The sequence below is a fragment of the Engraulis encrasicolus genome, chromosome 2, assembly GCF_034702125.1.
Source record: "Engraulis encrasicolus isolate BLACKSEA-1 chromosome 2, IST_EnEncr_1.0, whole genome shotgun sequence".
NCBI classification, from domain to species: domain Eukaryota; kingdom Metazoa; phylum Chordata; class Actinopteri; order Clupeiformes; family Engraulidae; genus Engraulis; species Engraulis encrasicolus.
Window position 1 is genome coordinate 13,487,435 of NC_085858.1, and position 19,957 is coordinate 13,507,391.

At 40.1% G+C, this 19,957-nt stretch overlaps 1 protein-coding gene and 2 long non-coding RNA genes across 3 annotated transcripts in view; 1 reads left to right on the forward strand and 2 right to left on the reverse strand.

Annotated features, from left to right (window-relative positions):
• The window catches only part of LOC134459368 (alpha-1,6-mannosylglycoprotein 6-beta-N-acetylglucosaminyltransferase B-like), an 87,384-nt gene that overhangs the window by 17,606 nt on the left and 49,821 nt on the right, over nt 1-19,957 (reverse strand). Inside the window, exons 8-9 of the mRNA XM_063211712.1 lie at nt 18,921-19,067; nt 18,501-18,617 (exon numbers count right to left, since the gene is read on the reverse strand). Of these exons, the coding sequence (XP_063067782.1) occupies nt 18,501-18,617; nt 18,921-19,067 (264 nt within the window). The remainder of the gene's footprint in view (nt 1-18,500; nt 18,618-18,920; nt 19,068-19,957) is intronic.
• LOC134468670 (uncharacterized) lies at nt 345-6,595 on the forward strand. Its single transcript, XR_010038886.1, has 5 exons — nt 345-422; nt 1,292-1,341; nt 1,942-2,044; nt 4,609-4,672; nt 5,100-6,595. It is a non-coding gene; the product is annotated as an uncharacterized LOC134468670 (long non-coding RNA).
• LOC134460771 (uncharacterized) lies at nt 11,653-17,120 on the reverse strand. Its single transcript, XR_010037168.1, has 5 exons — nt 16,930-17,120; nt 15,992-16,041; nt 15,289-15,391; nt 12,974-13,042; nt 11,653-11,757 (listed from the first exon to the last, which is right to left on the reverse strand). It is a non-coding gene; the product is annotated as an uncharacterized LOC134460771 (long non-coding RNA).

Genomic DNA, 19,957 nt, shown 5'->3' on the forward strand with positions numbered 1-19,957 from the left:
TTTATACAGTAGATGCGGCATATATTGCATACCTTTTTAATAGGCATATTTATTTCCCCGATGTTTGTTCTTCGGACCGTATCGGATTAGTTTCAGGATGAATTAAAAACTAAACATTTGCTTCCTACTGTAATAGAAATGATGTCATTTCCTGAAGAGGGCTTGCGTGCGCCTATGAAATTTGAAAAAAATGTGCTGGATTAGTCGAATAGTTGCCCATAATGTCGCATTTTTTGAGTATTTAACCTACTGCTATTTTTATGAACGTGATTGTTTTTTTGGATTAAAAAATAAATAAATGAAGTTTGGAAATGATTGCGCTTGCAATGATGTCATTTCCTTGCGGATGCCTGTAGCAGTTGACAGCCAATTTGTTGACAATTTGCTTCCACGGTGAAATTGTTCTCTCCTTGTCCTTATTGGTAAGTAAGCCTACATTGATGCCGTTAATAGGATCAAACTATCAATATTTTTGTAACATGCATCGGCATTCTTGACAGCTGGGTCGTGTCAAACTTTGTTTTTCATATGCCGTTCGTCAAGCTTGTTTTCAAGATGAGCAGGCTAGGTTAGCCTTCGTCAAATCACATTTGAGCGCTGGAACTACAATATTTGAGCTTCTATTTTTGAGTGAAATGTATTGATTCAATATCTAAACAGCCAGGGAACGATTAGTCATCCCATCCTCGTTTAGCGTCGTTCTGACGAAACTGTTAAGGTGGCTGTTTGGGCTTGCATGCAAGGCCTTTTTAGTAGCCGATCCGGGAGGGTACACCCACAGCTAAAGCCCATGAAACAGGGGTGGGGATGGGGAACCTATGTCTCGAGGGCCGTTTGCGGCTCTTGAGGTAGTTTTATCTTCCCCCCCATATAGTTTTAATGTTATGCAGCTTCACATGACATGCAGCTTCACATTTGCAATACAGCTAAGTTATATTTAGGGAACCTAGAGAAGGTGGGGTCTGTTATAGGTGACTGCTTCAATGTAGTCCTAAAGTGCAGAGGGAAATCCTGGTTTGTGTTCGTAATATGGCCCTCGCAGGACTTTAACGTCCCTCGGATGAATTTGAAGTGGCACCTTGAATGAAAAAGGTTCCCCACCCCTGCCATAAAAGAATGGTAATTAATGTACTCGCAATGAACGAATACTCCTCAGATAATCCAGTAAAAGCCAAGGAAGCCATTTAAGTTATATAACAGTAGTGTTTTGATTGCACCATTCTTGTGTACTATAAAAACACTGATCCACTGTGCATTCTTCTCTTCAAATTGTTTTCATTTATGTTTCCAGGTGTCGCAGAGGAAAAGAAAGTATTTCAACGGAGTGCATGGGACGTGATGGTATGTTACACAAGATGTACACTAACTCACAGTGTACGAATTAAGTCACTACTTAATTCATACACTGTGAGTTTGCAATGTATGATGAGTCATACTTTGCATTGGAAGATGACTCAAGTCTCAATCCACCCTTTACTGGGTATAAAAGTGATTGAACCGTTGACATTAGGGTATTTTGAGTTTGGGCAGGTTCTGTCAGTAGCCTACTGCTTGACGTTACTGTCACATGTACTGTAGGCCTACTGAGTTAACCATGCCCAAATTGTTGGGGTGTTGGGGAAAGAATTTGTGTGGTCTCCCTACACTTTCTGCTGTGACCGAACTTCAATTGAGCAATGCCCCTAACCCCAACTTTCTGCAGAACAATAGCCTACAGTTAATTAACTGCACAGTAACTTACTTAAAGATGAAGGCATGAAATAATATAAAGGTTCCGTATGTCCTTATTAGTATGAATGTGAATGCTCTGTGATTACATCACAATGACTGTCTGAGCGCTATCACAAGTGGCAAAAGTGGTTTCATCTAACTCATAGTAAATCTCCATGTGAAAAGTAAATTGCAATTGTCTGATTGTAACAATTCTCAATACATTTACAGCAGCTCAACACAGATTGTAATGGAGGACGATGCTAAGGAGAGGATGATGGAACATGCTGACAGTCACGGTGTGCGGCCTCACCATGGAAAATTACATTGAAAGGTTTGTTTTACTTTCACTGTCCAAACAGTAGGCTACATACAATGCATACAAATTATAGTACACCCCTTTGAAAAGTAACATTTTGAACACAAATACAGAAGCAATTTCCAAAATTTGCATGGAATGATTTTAATATGCAAGGCATACAACTAATGATACAGTAAGTAGACCTCCTTGCATACAACTGAAAAAAGTTTCAAATATAGCTTATTGACATATTTTCCATTTTTGTGTAACTACGGTGGTGCAAAAGTGAATTCCCTCACTAATGTCCAGTTTGTCTCTTCAAAAAGAAAATCAACATTGGCCATAGGTGTCTGTTTAGGGTAGTGTGTCTCAATGGGGCACTAAAGCCCCCCCAGAGGGTGTTAGGGAAAAGAGACAGCTGAGATGGGTCAGTAGCCTTATTATCATCAAGGTTCAAATCTCTTCGAGACTTGGTCTGACCAAGAGCATAACAATTAACGTTTCCCAAACGGCATGACTGACCTCTGGGAGGAGTTCCCGTATTTGCTGGAACTCAGACAAGTACTTGCATTGCTCTTGACCTGACTAGCTGCAACGCTGAAAGTGTCTCGTCACTTGGAGGGCACAGCCTGGCTAATGGGTCATGGCTTAGTTGCCATTGTGGGACATTAGTCTATTTTGTTTTGTAATGCTTAGAAGGGCATTGGCAGACTTATGATGAGGTGAAGGGGAATTGGCATACACTAGGCCAGGGGTCAGGAACCTTTTTGGTGGAGAGAGCCATAAACGCCATATTTTTTAAAATACATTTTCACGAGAGCCATACCATTTTAAAAACACTGAATACAATCAAAATCAGGTATTTCAATTAAGCCCAACAATTTTGAGTGTACTGTCAAGTTATTGCTTTTATTGATAACAGGTAAGTATAGGGTTGCCAACTGTCAACTTCATTATGGTGAGGGTTTGGGAGAATTTTGTATTTCTTAGATGAAATGTCCTGGATTTTAACACTTGTTAACCTCCCTTGTCCCGTTTCAACTCTATATGGAACCCGTACTTTTATTCATAAATACAGGACGATTCCATATTTCAAGGGATGGTTGGCGACCCTAGATAAGTAAGAGCCATATACCGTTCCCAAAAGAGCCACAGGTTCCTGACCCCTGCACTAGGCATACACTGATGTATGCCTAGATATTCTAGATATACTAGATATTTTCAATAGCAGCTATTCAGCTCCTATTCACACTGTACCGTCCTGTACTGAGGTGAAATTGCTTGTTGTTACCCCATGTATGCTACACCAGCAGTTCTTAACCAGAGATTGCAGGGGGTGTGCTGATGTTTTTGTGCTGAGGTTGTGACCAAAATTCTGCATGGAAGCATTATAATTAGGCCAAATCTAAACCAGAATACGAATGTAAAACATGTTTTGGTCGCCATGGAAAGTCATTAGGGTATCCTAAAACTTTGGACCACATTCGACACAGTATTTTGACATATGAGTAAAGCTTTGATGGTCTTCCAATAGCGTCAAACTAAAACAGATTTTTTGTTTGTCTTTTCTCTTCTATGTGGTGTTATTGCTTACATCAAGAAATGGGAAATGAAAACTTTGTGTGAAGTGTTATTTAAAAATTCTTTTCTGTGGTAATTTCGGGGTAGTCATGGGTAAGTGGTCAGGACTTCAGACTTGTAGGCCAATGGTTGCCGGTCCGAGTCCCGACTCGCCAGGTTGGTGTGGGGAGTAATTAATCAATGCTCTCCCCCATCCTCCCTGACTGAGGTACCCTGAGGATGGTACGGCCCCGCCACACTGCTCCCTTTCGGGCACTCAGTGTACTCTTGTGTTGTGGAATGCTGTGTCACAATGACAATGGGAGTTGGAGTTTCCCAGTTGGGCTTTCACTTCACAGATGGTGTATTAACCCATTGATGCTGGATGTTGCGTAGCGCAACATTCACCGTGACCCTAGTGCCTGGAGCTGCATGACTCAACATTCAAGCTCATGAGATTTCAGATTTTTTTTATTGAAGGACAGTTTACACAAAGAAGAGTACCACACTGCTTCTTCACGGTTCACCACTTTTTATTTAAGTCCCTTGAAAAGCTGCACCTGCTGAGAAAGAAGCCTTCAAGGTGTGCAGGCTCTCACAGAACTTTATTGAAGGACAAAAACCAACAAGGTCGGCTTCTGTGCCTACACTTTTGATTCATGTATTGCTTGGTGCGTCCGCTCCAAAAAAGTAGTTATCACTTGATCCAGTAGCTACTGGAGACATTGAGAATGGACTATGTCCGAAATGTCTGTTGCTCCAGCTTTAACCTCTGTTGACTTCTGTTGTACATTAAAGGAATGTACTCATTATTGGTTTGCACTGTAGCATTAAAATAGACTGTTAACATACTGTTGTAACTCCCATATTCTTTTGCAACTTGTACTCCTTTATCCTATCTGAGATGTTTTTGACGTCCACTTACATGTATAGACAACCAATCAGACAGTGGTAGGGTGCATCATGAAGGTGGCTCTCAGTGGAAGTACTCTAAACCATATTTCTCAACCTAATGTCATTGTCTCTCCCTCTGTCAGTGCTGCAGTGAATGGGCCATGCTAACCTCCCAGCTCGCCACAGCGATGTACAGCTATATCACAGGTAAGCGGACTGCGCAGGAACACCGCAGTTAAATATACAAGTAAAGCATATCAAAAAGTGCTGCAGTAAACTAACTGGAGGACCTATTCAGTATGTAAACAGGACAAAGTAAACTCACAAGTAGTTTTGTTATAGGGAAGCGCTCTTAGAAGAGATGAGTCTTCACAAGCTGTTTAAAAGTTGAGAGCGATCACCCTGGTCTTGTGGCAGTCCCTAGCTTATTCCACCATTTAGGGGCAATGACAGGAAACAGTTTGGGGGCCAGAACCACCTTGTGGGAGTACAGGGCAAGTTTCTGGAAGCTGTTTAGATATTTAATGCATTGTTTCCCAAACACACCAAGAAATGGAAAGCCATTATTATGTCTCTGGATTGTTCATTTACGTTTTGTTGTGATGCACACATTTACATCTTCTTCTATCCACAGAGGAACAACTAAGACCATACTCTTCAGCTGCATAACTGTGTGGGAAGCTGCTCAAGCTACAAGTGCCTTTGAGGCTCCACTCCCCCCTGCAAGACATACCCCCTGCTTCATCTTTAAAGGACTGACGGTTGGCAGTGATGCATGCTGCTCAGCCTTCTGCCCTCCGTGTAGAGGCACAGGAACGTGTGCACCAGACTCACCAGCTTCATCTACTAGACTGTCAGGATGCTGAATTGCCACTCCTAGCCACATCAGCCACTGCTCAACTCCCAAACTTGACCCTGACTCGCCATACCTGGAAATGCACAATATCAGAATTCTCCTGCCAGGATCCTGAAACAGCACAGCTGAAACTGGCAGCACATCACCCCCGTACCCTGACAGCTAGAGTAGAGTAGAGTAGAGTAGAGTAAAGTAAAGTAAAGTAGAGCACCTTTATTAATTCCGTGTTTCCTCTTTTACTCACACACACACACACACACACACACACACACACACACACACACACACACACACACACACACACACACACACACACACACACACACACACACACACACACACACACCTTACATGAATCCACAAACACAAAACATACACTCAGACCTACTACACATTATTGCTACACTGTCTCCCCGTCCAATCTTGCATCTCCTCCTCACTTTCTAGTCCCTCAATGATCTGGCACCTCACAGACATCCTCCATCACCCATCGCTGCGCTCCCCCGCGCTCCCTCGCGCCAGTGTCAAGGCCACCAGTGACTGAGCCTTTTATGTAGCTGCCCTACTCCTCTGGAATAACCTACTGAACCACATTCAAAATGCCCCTTCATTGGCCATCAGTTTAAACAACACCTTAAATCTCATCTCTATTTGGACGCTCTTTGGCTTCTAGTGTCCACAATCACACACCTTCATACTTACACACATGTACATGTATACTGATACACTTACACTAATATTATGTTAAGCATCCTTTGGTGTTTTGAAAGGTGCTATATGAAACGAAAGCATTATTATTATCATCATCATCATTCAAGAACTGCAAAGTTTGACTGTAACTGCATAAAATATGACAGACTATGCACAGGCTCTGTACTCCCCCAAGAATGTCTGTCCAGCTCACCATGCACTACATGACTGGAAATCATTACTTGACTTTGGAACTGCAGTGTATCTTCACTTGGTCATGGCATAATAAAGGCCTGTACAGCGATAATTGCACATGATCCCCTATAAGTAAGGTCATATTTGATATATCAATAGTTTAAATAGCTAAGCAATAATAATGTCTGCTAAGAATTCTGAACTATGCACAACATGTTTTAGGTATGTTTACTTCAAAGGACCTGCCCATCACCACTTGGTATGACGGATAATTACAGTACCTCCTTAGAATGTTAAGTCAAATGGGGATACACAGTTGACTTCATTTTACTCTGATGCTGAATGACCATTTTTGAATGAAGCTACACATTAAACTGAGGCCAAATATTGTGCTGTATTGTGTTACATTGGTTCTGTTAAGATGAGTTGAATGACGTTGGGGCAGAGGTGTCAAAAGTAAAAGTAAAAAAAAGAAACACAGTTTCCTTCCAACATAAGCAACTTATCTAAGTAACCAGTAGACCCATGTACTTGTCTTACGATCAGCTAACTCTGCACTGGTTGGATCAAGTTTGTTGTTTGTCCTTGTTAGGTTTTCAGTGTTTTTTAGTAACAACACAGTCTATCTATCTCATTAGGTACAACAGAGTAAATGGTGTAACAGCTATGTAATGCCATGTGCTAGTGTTGTAATTACACCACAAAATCACTTTTACTTTTGACACCTCTGCTTTGGTGTGTTGTTCAATGCAGGTAAAACAAACTATGATTCTTTTTGTACACATACCTTAAATCAGTGAAAATCCTGCAAATATACTTTTATGTGTTCTCCTTTGTAGGTCCTATTTAACACATATTCTTTGGTGTTTTTACATACTCTCAAAACAAATGAATCATTTTCACACTTGGTGAAAGTGTGAGATAAGGGCAGAAGAGACCTGAAATGCAGGCTACTCTTTTGGCATTCAGGCTGCAGAAGTAAAATATTCTATACATCACCATAACAGCTTTAATGAAATATAATATACGCCATTTTAGATGCATTGAAGTCTGCAGACACACTGCCACTGATTATATTCACACCATATATCTGAAAACCCACTTGGAATTGTTTCTCCTGAGTCATATACAGTTAGGCTCAATAGATGTGTGCCATTCTGAAACTGATGAATATTCAAACTCTTGAGGTGAAAACGTTTGGGAAATACACAGTATGCAAACAAGTAATTTTCTTCCCAAATAAAGTAAGTATGTTTTGTATACACACAAACCTTCACTCAAAACCCATTTAAGCGAGGTGTGATTTGTTGAAGACCCAGAAGGGGGGATATGTTTGAGATTTTAATCATTATCAATGGAGTTACATACAGCCACAAAAGAGGAGACATCAATACCAGAAGGACATCAATTCCAGAAGGGCCCCCCCACACACACAGAAATCGCACCCTGCATTTAAGCATCCACATTTTAGTTGAGTTGATGGGTGGATGTATGCTGTGCTAAAACAAACCTATTCCCAGGCATCAGAGATTATTGGAAATAAATAATTTTAGCAGCAGATTTGACTTAGTACCTACACATCAATAAATCCTTCAAAAAACAACTTTAACATGCACATACTGTATGTGGGTACTTAAATTGACAAGTTGATGTGTGCTGAGCTGAATTAGGCTAAACCATTTTCAGATATTTGATTCAATGTTGCTATTATGGGGCAACAGGGATGGTTGGAAATACATCATTATGGCAGACAACGGCTATGGATCTTGGTACTCAAAAGTAAATAAATCATTAAAAAATAACTTAAACATCCACATTTCTACTTGAAAGGACAGGTTTGTGCATGCTGTGCTGAATTAAAACAATTTTTCAGAGATTTGATTCATTGTAGCCACTGTGGAGCAGCAGAGAAGTTTGGAAATACATAATTTCAGCAGCGAATGGACATGACTTTTTGTACTTAAAAGTCAATAAATAATTCAAAATCCACTTTAACATTCATATTTGTACTTGAATTGACATGTTTATGTGGGCTGGGGTAAAATAAAACAATTTCTGGTCATTGGATTCAATGTGACCACTGTGGGATGGGAGAGATTATTGGAAATGCATCATTTTGGCAGCCAACAGCTATGACTTTTTATACTTGTAAGTAAATAAATAAGTCAAATCCCACTCATACATCCACATATGCACTTGAATTGACAGATTAATGTGTACTGTGCTTAAATTAAACAATTTACAGGCATGTGACTTACAGTAGCCACTGTGGGGCAAGAGAAATGCTTGCAATATGTCATTTTTGCACCATACAGTGGTGACTTTTAATGGTTAAAATTCAATATTTTCCCCCAAAAACATTAAAACATTGATATTTTCAGTTATATTGATCCAGAAATGTGTGATCTACAGAAAAAATATATATTGTACCAACTTTTTATGCTTTGTCAAGACGGAGTCCAAAGATATCCTAAAAAAGTACCATCGAAAGAAGCAAAGGAGCCATGTAGGGCTTGGTATGGCAAATTCCATTTTTTTCATGGAATGTCAGCATATGGCACATATTTTGATAGGGTCTATAGTGACAAACTTGTCTATAAAATTTTAGGCCTCTAGGTGCTTGTATGTTGCTGGGAGGCGGGGCCAAAGTTCAGAAATGTGGAATTTCAAGGGGGCGCTATAGAGTCTGTGAACATAGAAGTTGTAATTTTTCTTCACTTTCCTGTTCTGTGTGATACATAGATCTAACATACCAAATTTCAGGCGTCTACCTCATTAGGTGTTGCCAGTAGGAGGGGCCAAAGATGAGAAAAACGTAGAAAAGTTTGAATTTCTAGGGGGCGCTACGGAGTCTGCAAATGTGCTGGCTGCATTTTGACTTTACTCATATGTTAAGTGTGACCTATATAAGTGACATATCCAATCTTAAGTCTGTATGTACTTCTGTATTTCAAGGGGGTGTGGCCAAAGTTGTAAAAAATACAGAAAATACATGAAACTGTAGGGGGCGCTATGGGGTCTGTGACTGTGAACACTGTAATTTGACTTTACTTACTCATTCTTTGAGGCACAAAGATGTCACATGCCACATTTGATATGTCCAGGTTGTTGTATGTTGCCAGTAGGTGGTGCTAAAAATGACAAAAAAATGCATTTCTAGGGGGCGCTATTGAGTTAAACAATGAGTAATCAGCAATAAGACTCCTATCCCATGTTTTGCGTGAAATAATGATGTTGCATACCAAATTTTGTCCTCTTATGATGAAAGGACGTTAGAAAGGCAAACCCTAACCCTAAGATTCACAAAATCCATAGGCCGAATAGCCTGTGGTACAATGAGCCCAGTTATTGAAAGTTTATATGAGTATGTGTTGCTGTCAGGGATTACACAAATTGCTCTTAAGAGTATGTCACCTCTGGCTGCTTGATTAATGTCAGGGAATGGAGATTTGCATGTTGTTTAAATGCATAACTAGGGAGTTCTACAGAGCCTTGACTGTGTAAATTGTAGATTACACACGTTCTGGTTACAGTGTAAGCACATGTCACCATGTCATAGCATGTAGATTATCAAACCACATTCCATCAGTGTGTAATGTAGCTGGAAATGCTATGTATTGATATGTCAAATGAAGAGTTCAGATGCAAAACCCCATTTCTAAAGACCTGCACTTCTATATTTTTAGAGAACCCCATTGTTGGTTTGGTTTACATCCATGTACTTGATAATACATATAAATATTTAAATTACATAAATAAAATAAAAAAATATGCAATTTTGATAGTTTTGTATTAAATAAAAATGAATGACGAAATGTTTCTGAAAAGGCAATTAGGGGGTTTTGCATCTGAACTCTTCAAATGCAGTGCACAAAAGGCAGCATGGATTAATTTTACATTGTTGTATTTCCATTTTGAGTTCACAACACCAGTACCTAAGACTCCATAAGTCAGTGTTAGCCTTGTATCGTATTGTATTGCCCTTGTGAATATCTTTAACCTTGACCAAGGTGCACAATGTCAGAGATCACAACATAAAAAAGACCATTATAGTTTAGTGCATCAACACGAACATGTTTCATTAATTCCAAAAAACGTGACATTATTTAATTGCAATATAATGACATACACTTCTGATTGATTTGGACAAATAATGGTAAATACAAAATGTAGAATAGATTCGATTAACTTTAATAATGCAGAAGGAAATAATGGTGTACAGCAGCAAACACAAGTTATAATATTGCAAGAGAAAAAGCTCCCATCCACAATACTGTACAGTACACAGTAAACCGACAACACAAAAGTGTTAAGATCAAATAACTTGGGGGTAGACCTCATGGTCATCCCAGTGTCCTTAAATTTCTCCAATGTTGCAGTGCATAGAGTATTCCTTCAATAATAGTCCAACATGGAGGAAAAGGTGTTCTACTGGAGTTGTTACTTGTGTATCTCTCTCTCTCTCTCACACACACACACACACACACACACACACACACACACACACACACACACACACACACACACACACACACACACACACACACACACACACACACACACACACGTTTTGGAATCTTCAGTCAAAGAACATCAACAGTGCTGACTCTACAACAGGTGGGTATACTAAGAAGCTGGCACAGTAGTAAACCAGGTTTGGTTAACCTTGAGGCAGAGGTAAATCATTTAATAGAAGAGACTGGAATCCTAATTTTCTTAACTAAATGACGCTTGCAGGTAGACTGAAGATATTGAATCACATCGTGATTCGTTGTGATACACATTCATGATACTGAAGCGCTATGCAAGGGCGCAGTATCGTGGTGTGTCCTTTCAAAGTTCTGTTGCCCTTCAGTCAAGAAAACAACCACATGATATTGTGATAGTGCTCCCAGGCTTCAAATCATCATTATTATTTTGAAACGTTATTATTAACATTTTGCACCCTTTTCTACGAATGAACTATCATGGTTTTTATTTTTATTGTATAATGTTGGTAAAGGTAAAAAAATGAATTAAGTAAATATCACAATGCATTGCAAGAATACATGTATCGCAATGCATCGAGATCGTATGGCATTGTGGCATGTGTATCGTGATGCGCATTGAATCGTGAAGCCCTTGCCAATACTTGCAGGTAAATGTATTAGCCGGTTTACTACTTCCTGTAGGTTAACTAAGCCTGATTTACTTCTGAGCCAGCTTGTTACTATATACGCCTGATGTGTAGCATTTATGCAGCATACATTTCTTTGACACAATGGTAAACTGGACTGCTACTCAGAGAACCACTGACCCTAGAACTACAAAGACTTCAAAGGCAGTACTGAAAAAGTTAGACAAGAGTGGGACAAACGGCTCAGTTGTCCTGCCCAGAATGGGGTCATTACATTATGCATAAGTTTTTTTTTTTTTTTTAGGGGGGAGGGGGGTGGAAGGTGAATGACATTGTCCAGGGTCCAGCCAAGGCTGTCAGCAGCTGAATAGGCTTTGGGCCAAGCAATCCACGGTGCAGCTCTTTGTTGCGGTCACATTGGTTCTTTAGTTACACCTGAAAAAAAAAAACATGTAACATGGCATGAGTATACACATGAACAGTTCAAAACCAAAATCAATGTTACAGGGTTTTAAATGGCATTGTCATTCAGTGTAACGGATACCTTCTGCTGACTGTAACGGTAAAAAAACATGATTTTTAAATTGTTTCAAGTGAATGCATGACAGCCGAGGCTTTCATGAATTCACTGGGAAAAAAAATAAAATAAAAGAGTCATGTTTTTTTACCGTTACACTCAGCAGAAGGTATCCGTTACACTGAATGACAATGCCATTTTAAACGTCTTTGACCCTACAGTACAAATACACCGAAAGCAACAAAAGCACCCAATGTAATAGACTTCATATAGAAAAGCACGAGTAGTGAAGGTCATCCTGCATAGTCACCACTTTGGGCTTCAGCGACCTGCCAGTCAACGCTCCAATTCATCATGAGAGGCACACATGATACCACTGAGCTTAAGGTCCAGACCAATAACTCAGTGCCACAAAAACTATGTATATGAGGCTTCAGAAGTAAGGTTAACAAACATTATACGGCCATCCCTCTAAACTTTCAAGAAGCTTGTGAAGACTCATCGCTTCCAAGAGAGCTTCCCTGCATAACAAAGCTAACCTCTACTCAGTTTTGTCTTGCTTCACACTCAATAGGTCAGTTAGTTTATTGCCACACCTTGTTTTGTCATGCTTCACTTGTATACACTTCAAGATTCTCATCACTGATGAATCCCTTGACCCCCCTCCACGTCCTCCTCGGATGCCAACCTCCTCACTCCCATCCTCAAGTACTGCACCCAGGGGAAAGAGACTTCGCCACCAGTGCCAACCACCCTCTGGAACTACTGTACCTCCACCTGCCCATCCGATAGTCTGACTCACTGCCATCATTCAAACACATCCTCAAGACCCACCTTTTCCAAACCATGTATAACACCAGAGGCGTCCAGTGCCACTAATCACCATCATCTCCTCCCTCCAGATCTGTTGTTGCCCTTTGTTTGTCTGTTTTTGTACTGCCGTTTCTTCCTACCTCTGTCCAGCCATTCCTTATACTGTGTGTTTGTACTGTCTATATTTTTTTCACTTGTAAAGCATTTTTGACCATCAAGAAAAGCCATATAAAACCCAATTATTATGATTAAATTGGATGGGTGAAATTGAAGAGAAGTGAAGAGTGAAATGAATAGAGAGGAAGTGACTGAGACGCTTACCTGTAATGTGGCTGTTCATCGTCGTGCTGTAGCTGAGCTGTACGTTTAGCATGGCCCATTCAGCAGGAACTGCATTGACAGTGTGGTAGAAGAAGAGAAGATGAGTTGAGAAACATGGATTAGACTACGTTCTACTGTAATCCACCTTCTTGGATCATAATAAATCATAACAAACACTACTTGGTTGTCCATGTGATGGCCACTAAGAACATCACAGGCAGGACAAAGGAGCACAAGTAAAAATCAGAATATGCTATTGGGAGCCATTACAGTGTGTGAATACATTTTTGATGCTACGTACTGTAGACAGTAAAAGTAGCTGGGACGATGAACGACTGAGTGTTCAATCACCTCCTAACCACCTGTAACTATGTGTATGTGTGTGTGTTTTGAGGGAGGGAGGGAAGAAGGCAGAGAGAGAGATAGAGAGACAGAGAGACAGACACAGAGACAGAGACAGAGTATGCATCATTCCAATCATACATCCATGTACTTGTCAAGTGGAGATTTGTGATGGGTTAGCTGAAAGCCTGAAAGTAAGACAGCCGTTTGCCACTTATCTTAAACATATCAGTCATTACGTTTGGAAATGTGTTTCATTATGATATAATCACAAAGCCCATACCATGACACACCACATTAATGACAGCTGAACTTGACCTACTTAATTGACACAGTCATCTAATGCTCATTTGTGGTTTGGCCATGCATGAAAGTGTAGAGACACCATATAAATACTTAATAGTTGAAAGACTCTAATTCGAACCTCTGAGCCCAAGACCAACACCCCAACCATTAGGGATATGAATAAAATTGTCATGGCAGTGCATTGCATCAATTGACTTATGAATGCAAAAAGTATCAGGCAAGTATGCAGGCAATGTATTGCAATAACACAAGTATCGTAATGCATTGTGATAGTATTGAATCATGGCATGTGTACCATGACGCTCATTGAATCATGAACTCCTTGCCAATACTGTCATACCATACAAGAACACACTAACTGCATATCTGGTCGAAATTGGGCATAGATCAGAAATCCAGACCAATTTTTTGACACAATTTGTCAGACTTACAACTTTTTGGAAATCAGGCGGATTTTTTCTCAATCGGAGGTCAATCTTAGGTCACATATCGTGTAGCATAGTGGCATAGTCTTAACCTTTTTTTTCTTAAAAGCACCCCCTTACCTGTGCCCAAGGCAATGAAACCACTCACCCCCAACCCAAACTTCTAGACATGTATGCACTAAAAATGATTTAAGTGATGAATTACAATGATTCTTGCTTGAGACATTATCAATAAAAACCTAATGACTTTCCATGGGGACCAAAACATGTTTTACATTTGTAATCTGGTTTAGATTTGGCCTAATTATAATGTTTCCATGCAGAATTTTGGTCACAACACAAAACAATCAGCACACCCCCTGAAATCTTTGGCGCACCTCAGGTTAAGAACTGCTGGTGTAGCATACATGGGGTAACAACAAGCAATTTCACCTCAGTACAGGACGGTACAGTGTGAATAGGAGCTGAATAGCTGCTATTGAAAATATCTAGTATATCTAGAATATCTAGGCATACATCAGTGTATGCCTAGTGTATGCCAATTCCCCTTCACCTCATCATAAGTCGGCCAATGCCCTTCTAAGCATTACAAAACAAAATAGACTAATGTCCCACAATGGCAACTAAGCCATGACCCATTAGCCAGGCTGTGCCCTCCAAGTGACGAGACACTTTCAGCGTTGCAGCTAGTCAGGTCAAGAGCAATGCAAGTACTTGTCTGAGTTCCAGCAAATACGGGAACTCCTCCCAGAGGTCAGTCATGCCGTTTGGGAAACGTTAATTGTTATGCTCTTGGTCAGACCAAGTCTCGAAGAGATTTGAACGTTGATGATAATAAGGCTACTGACCCATCTCAGCTGTCTCTTTTCCCTAACACCCTCTGGGGGGGCTTTAGTGCCCCATTGAGACACACTACCCTAAACAGACACCTATGGCCAATGTTGATTTTCTTTTTGAAGAGACAAACTGGACATTAGTGAGGGAATTCACTTTTGCACCACCGTAGTTACACAAAAATGGAAAATATGTCAATAAGCTATATTTGAAACTTTTTTCAGTTGTATGCAAGGAGGTCTACTTACTGTATCATTAGTTGTATGCCTTGCATATTAAAATCATTCCATGCAAATTTTGGAAATTGCTTCTGTATTTGTGTTCAAAATGTTACTTTTCAAAGGGGTGTACTATAATTTGTATGCATTGTATGTAGCCTACTGTTTGGACAGTGAAAGTAAAACAAACCTTTCAATGTAATTTTCCATGGTGAGGCCGCACACCGTGACTGTCAGCATGTTCCATCCTCCTCTCCTTAGCATCGTCCTCCATTACAATCTGTGTTGAGCTGCTGTAAATGTATTGAGAATTGTTACAATCAGACAATTGCAATTTACTTTTCACATGGAGATTTACTATGAGTTAGATGAAACCACTTTTGCCACTTGTGATAGCGCTCAGACAGTCATTGTGATGTAATCACAGAGCATTCACATTCATACTAATAAGGATATACGGAACCTTTATATTATTTCATGCCTTCATCTTTAAGTAAGTTACTGTGCAGTTAATTAACTGTAGGCTATTGTTCTGCAGAAAGTTGGGGTTAGGGGCATTGCTCAATTGAAGTTCGGTCACAGCAGAAAGTGTAGGGAGACCACACAAATTCTTTCCCCAACACCCCAACAATTTGGGCATGGTTAACTCAGTAGGCCTACAGTACATGTGACAGTAACGTCAAGCAGTAGGCTACTGACAGAACCTGCCCAAACTCAAAATACCCTAATGTCAACGGTTCAATCACTTTTATACCCAGTAAAGGGTGGATTGAGACTTGAGTCATCTTCCAATGCAAAGTATGACTCATCATACATTGCAAACTCACAGTGTATGAATTAAGTAGTGACTTAATTCGTACACTGTGAGTTAGTGTACATCTTGTGTAACATACCATCACGTCCCATGCACTCCGTTGAAATACTTTCTTTTCCCCTGCGACACCTGGAAACATAAATGAAAACAATTTGAAGAGAAGAATGCACAGTGGATCAGTGTTTTTATAGTACACAAGAATGGTGCAATCAAAACACTACTGTTATATAACTTAAATGGCTTCCTTGGCTTTTACTGGATTATCTGAGGAGTATTCGTTCATTGCGAGTACATTAATTACCATTCTTTTATGGCAGGGGTGGGGAACCTTTTTCATTCAAGGTGCCACTTCAAATTCATCCGAGGGACGTTAAAGTCCTGCTAGGGCCATATTATGAACACAAACCAGGATTTCCCTCTGCACTTTAGGACTATATTGAAGCAGTCACCATTAAAACAGACCCCACCTTCTCTAGGTTCCCTAAATATAACTTAGCTGTATTGCAAATGTGTTTTCTAAAATTGCTTTACAATGTCATATTTCATGTGAAGCTGCATAACTTTAAAACTATATGGGGGGGATAAAACTGCCTCAAGAGCCGCAAACGGCCCTCGAGACATAGGTTCCCCATCCCCACCCCTGTTTCATGGGCTTTAGCTGTGGGTGTACCCTCCCGGATCGGCTACTAAAAAGCCCTTGCATGCAAGCCCAAACAGCCACCTTAACAGTTTCGTCAGAACGACGCTAAACGAGGATGGGATGACTAATCGTTCCCTGGCTGTTTAGATATTGAATCAATACATTTCACTCAAAAATAGAAGCTCAAATATTGTAGTTCCAGCGCTCAAATGTGATTTGACGAAGGCTAACCTAGCCTGCCCATCTTGACAACAAGCTTGACGAACGGCATATGAAAAACAAAGTTTGACACGACCCAGCTGTCAAGAATGCCAATGCATGTTACAAAAATATTGATAGTTTGATCCTATTAACGGCATCAATGTAGGCTTACTTACCAATAAGGACAAGGAGAGAACAATTTCACCGTGGAAGCAAATTGTCAACAACTTGGCTGTCAACTGCTACAGGCATCCGCAAGGAAATGACATCATTGCAAGCGCAATCATTTCCAAACTTCATTTATTTATTTTTTAATCCAAAAAAACAATCACGTTCATAAAAATAGCAGTAGGTTAAATACTCAAAAAATGCGACATTATGGGCAACTATTAAACTAATCCAGCACTTTTTTTTTTCAAATTTCATAGGCGCACGCAAGCCCTCTTCAGGAAATGACATCATTTCTATTACAGTAGGAAGCAAATGTTTAGTTTTTAATTCATCCTGAAACTAATCCGATACGGTCCGAAGAACAAACATCGGGGAAATAAATATGCCTATTAAAAAGGTATGCAATATATGCCGCATCTACTGTATAAAACTTTATTCGGATAAAATATTATTTGCATAGAATATTAATCAAATTGTCCATAAAGTTCGATATTAAATCGTGGCTTTTTAGGATAGGGCTTCGATGGAAATGCTGTTGTAGTGAGAAAGCAGGTAGCCAAAATAAATGTTTATTTCTGTTATAAATGCGTGCCGTGTCCTTTCATGGACCAGAACAGCCTTGCTGCGCATGTGGATAAGAAAGCTTTTCGTTGTGCAGCTTGCAGCATGAAACTGCCTTCGCATCGGATACAGACGCAAATGGGCTGCCTTTCACTCGAACGCCGACGCCACGGGTCCTGACAAAGCGTCTGTATTCGAGGTAATGGGGGTGAGAACGTGTTGGTGTGTGTGAGGGAGGGGAGGAGAGAGGAGACACGAAGCAGATGAGGCTCGCGCCTTGCGAAATAACAGGCAATTCTTTTCCAATGTTTCAGTGACATATTAACAAAAATGCTTCCTATTGGTTTTCGTCTCGGGTGGTATTGTAGTCACATTTTTATTTTTTTGACGAAAATATTAATCAATATCGTTATATTTTTCGTACAAACGCATGCTGTTTTTTTCGTCATCGTCGTCAGGGGAAAAACAATCGTTACGAATATTTATGACGAAAATATTTCGTCACGAAATTAACACTGGCTCTACCCAGCCCCCCTTCTACTTGGACAGCAAAGTGTAAGAATTTAACTGATCCTGCATCAGTCTAGTTAGATAAGTAGTACTCACTTATTATGATTTGCCCAAAAGTTGGCCATGTTCTCTGGAAGGCTGCCATCTTGGAATGGCGAGCCAAGCCCAGCTCTACACAGGTGTGTGCTGCTCTTCACCACAACATTGTTTTCATTATCATAGCACTGACATGTACAGTAACTCACTGAGAACTGTAGAATACAGTAAACGGGAATAGACTAGATGGTACCACATTATGGTCCTGAAATAGCTGGGAAATATCGCATAAAATGCTGAAAAGTGCAAACACAAGAACTGTCCCAGAAAATACTGCAATGTAATAGTTTTGTTCACTGGCACCCTTAAATGTGTGAAGACACAGCTCCTGTTATGAGATAGTTGATACCAGAATGGTGATGGCCAAGTCATTTTGCATTACTAAAGACAGATTAGGCAGATGGATTACTTTGGTTCTCATGATCTCCTGGATGGCTGCCTCCAGCTCTTGGGAGTTGTTGAAATCCACAGTCATGACGTGGGGCTTCCCGATGTACTGCTCTGCATACGGGTGTTGGGAGGAGACCTGGAGAAGGAAGAGTGTGCTGTCACTGTCTATATGTGTTTATCTTGCAACTACAGACTGTGCTCCACTTTATTGTTTATCAAGCAGACCGTGCCAGTGTGAAGCAAGAATTGAATCAGAATTATGAATATTCATTAATCCTGTTTGTAAATATTCAAAACTGTTGTTGCCCACCCCTTGTAAAGTATAAAATGAATGCTCAACCATTCTGAATCGCGGAATGAACCTACTACAATCAACACATTACAACAGAAACATTACATTACTTAAAAAAGTGCAGGGGACAAACAGCAGTGAGCTCACCTGTCTTGACGTGGGCTTGCCCCTGAAGAACTCGTGATTTGGGGAGCTGTGAGGCGGTTGGAATTTGGGCTGGAGGAAGATGCACCCATTGGCTATTGCTTCCAGAGGGGCGGGACCTTCATATGGGAAGCCAAAGCCAATGAAGACCTGGAGGAGAAATGAGGAGAGAGAGAGAGAGAGAGAGAGAGAGAGAGAGAGAGAGAGAGAGAGAGAGAGAGAGAGAGAGAGAGAGAGAGAGAGAGAGAGAGAGAGAGAGAGAGAGCATACTTTTATTAATTGGTGATCACATTAGTCTGTTAAAATGTATTCAACAGAGATGTAGAAAATGCCAAAGTTTTGTATTTTTGTAACTGAGTTGGAAAAAAACAATATAAAATTGGCGACTATGACTCACATATCCTTATCACTGCTATTACACAGCATGGGGGAGATGTTTATCAGACATGTTTCATCGATTTAAGTGCCAAAGCACTTAGTAGTTATGTAGTTTTGATAGTTACAACATGAGTATTTGGCTAATTAAACTGATCTATTTATATAAGAGGACTAGGTCTACTGGAAACACCAGCAACTCTGTGTTTAGTTGATATTCCTTATAATGATGGGAAATGCAACCAACAAAATGCATCCAACCCTAAAGATCAAGAATAGTCTTAAGGCAGTTCCTCTCATGTTTTATTCATAATTACAATGTATGTATAGAAACTACTAAAGGAAATACTAACAAACAGTCAAACTCATCACTTCATGCACCAATAGTATACTGTAGTTAGTTCTAGGTTTTATCTTAATTTTTCTCAGTGAAAGTCTTTGTCAGGTTCTGTTTGTATTTAATTGCAATTAAGAGCTGTCAAGCTGGATTGTGTTAGCGTCTACACTGGCTGGCAGAAATAAAGGATCTATTTTTGTTCAGCAGTCAGACCAATTAAAGAATGACATATTCTGTCAGTTAGACGCCTGGACATAGGCCTAATTGAATATTTTTCAAAGCATAATTTGTTACAAAACATGTCCCAGTCGGTTGTTAGTTTGATCAG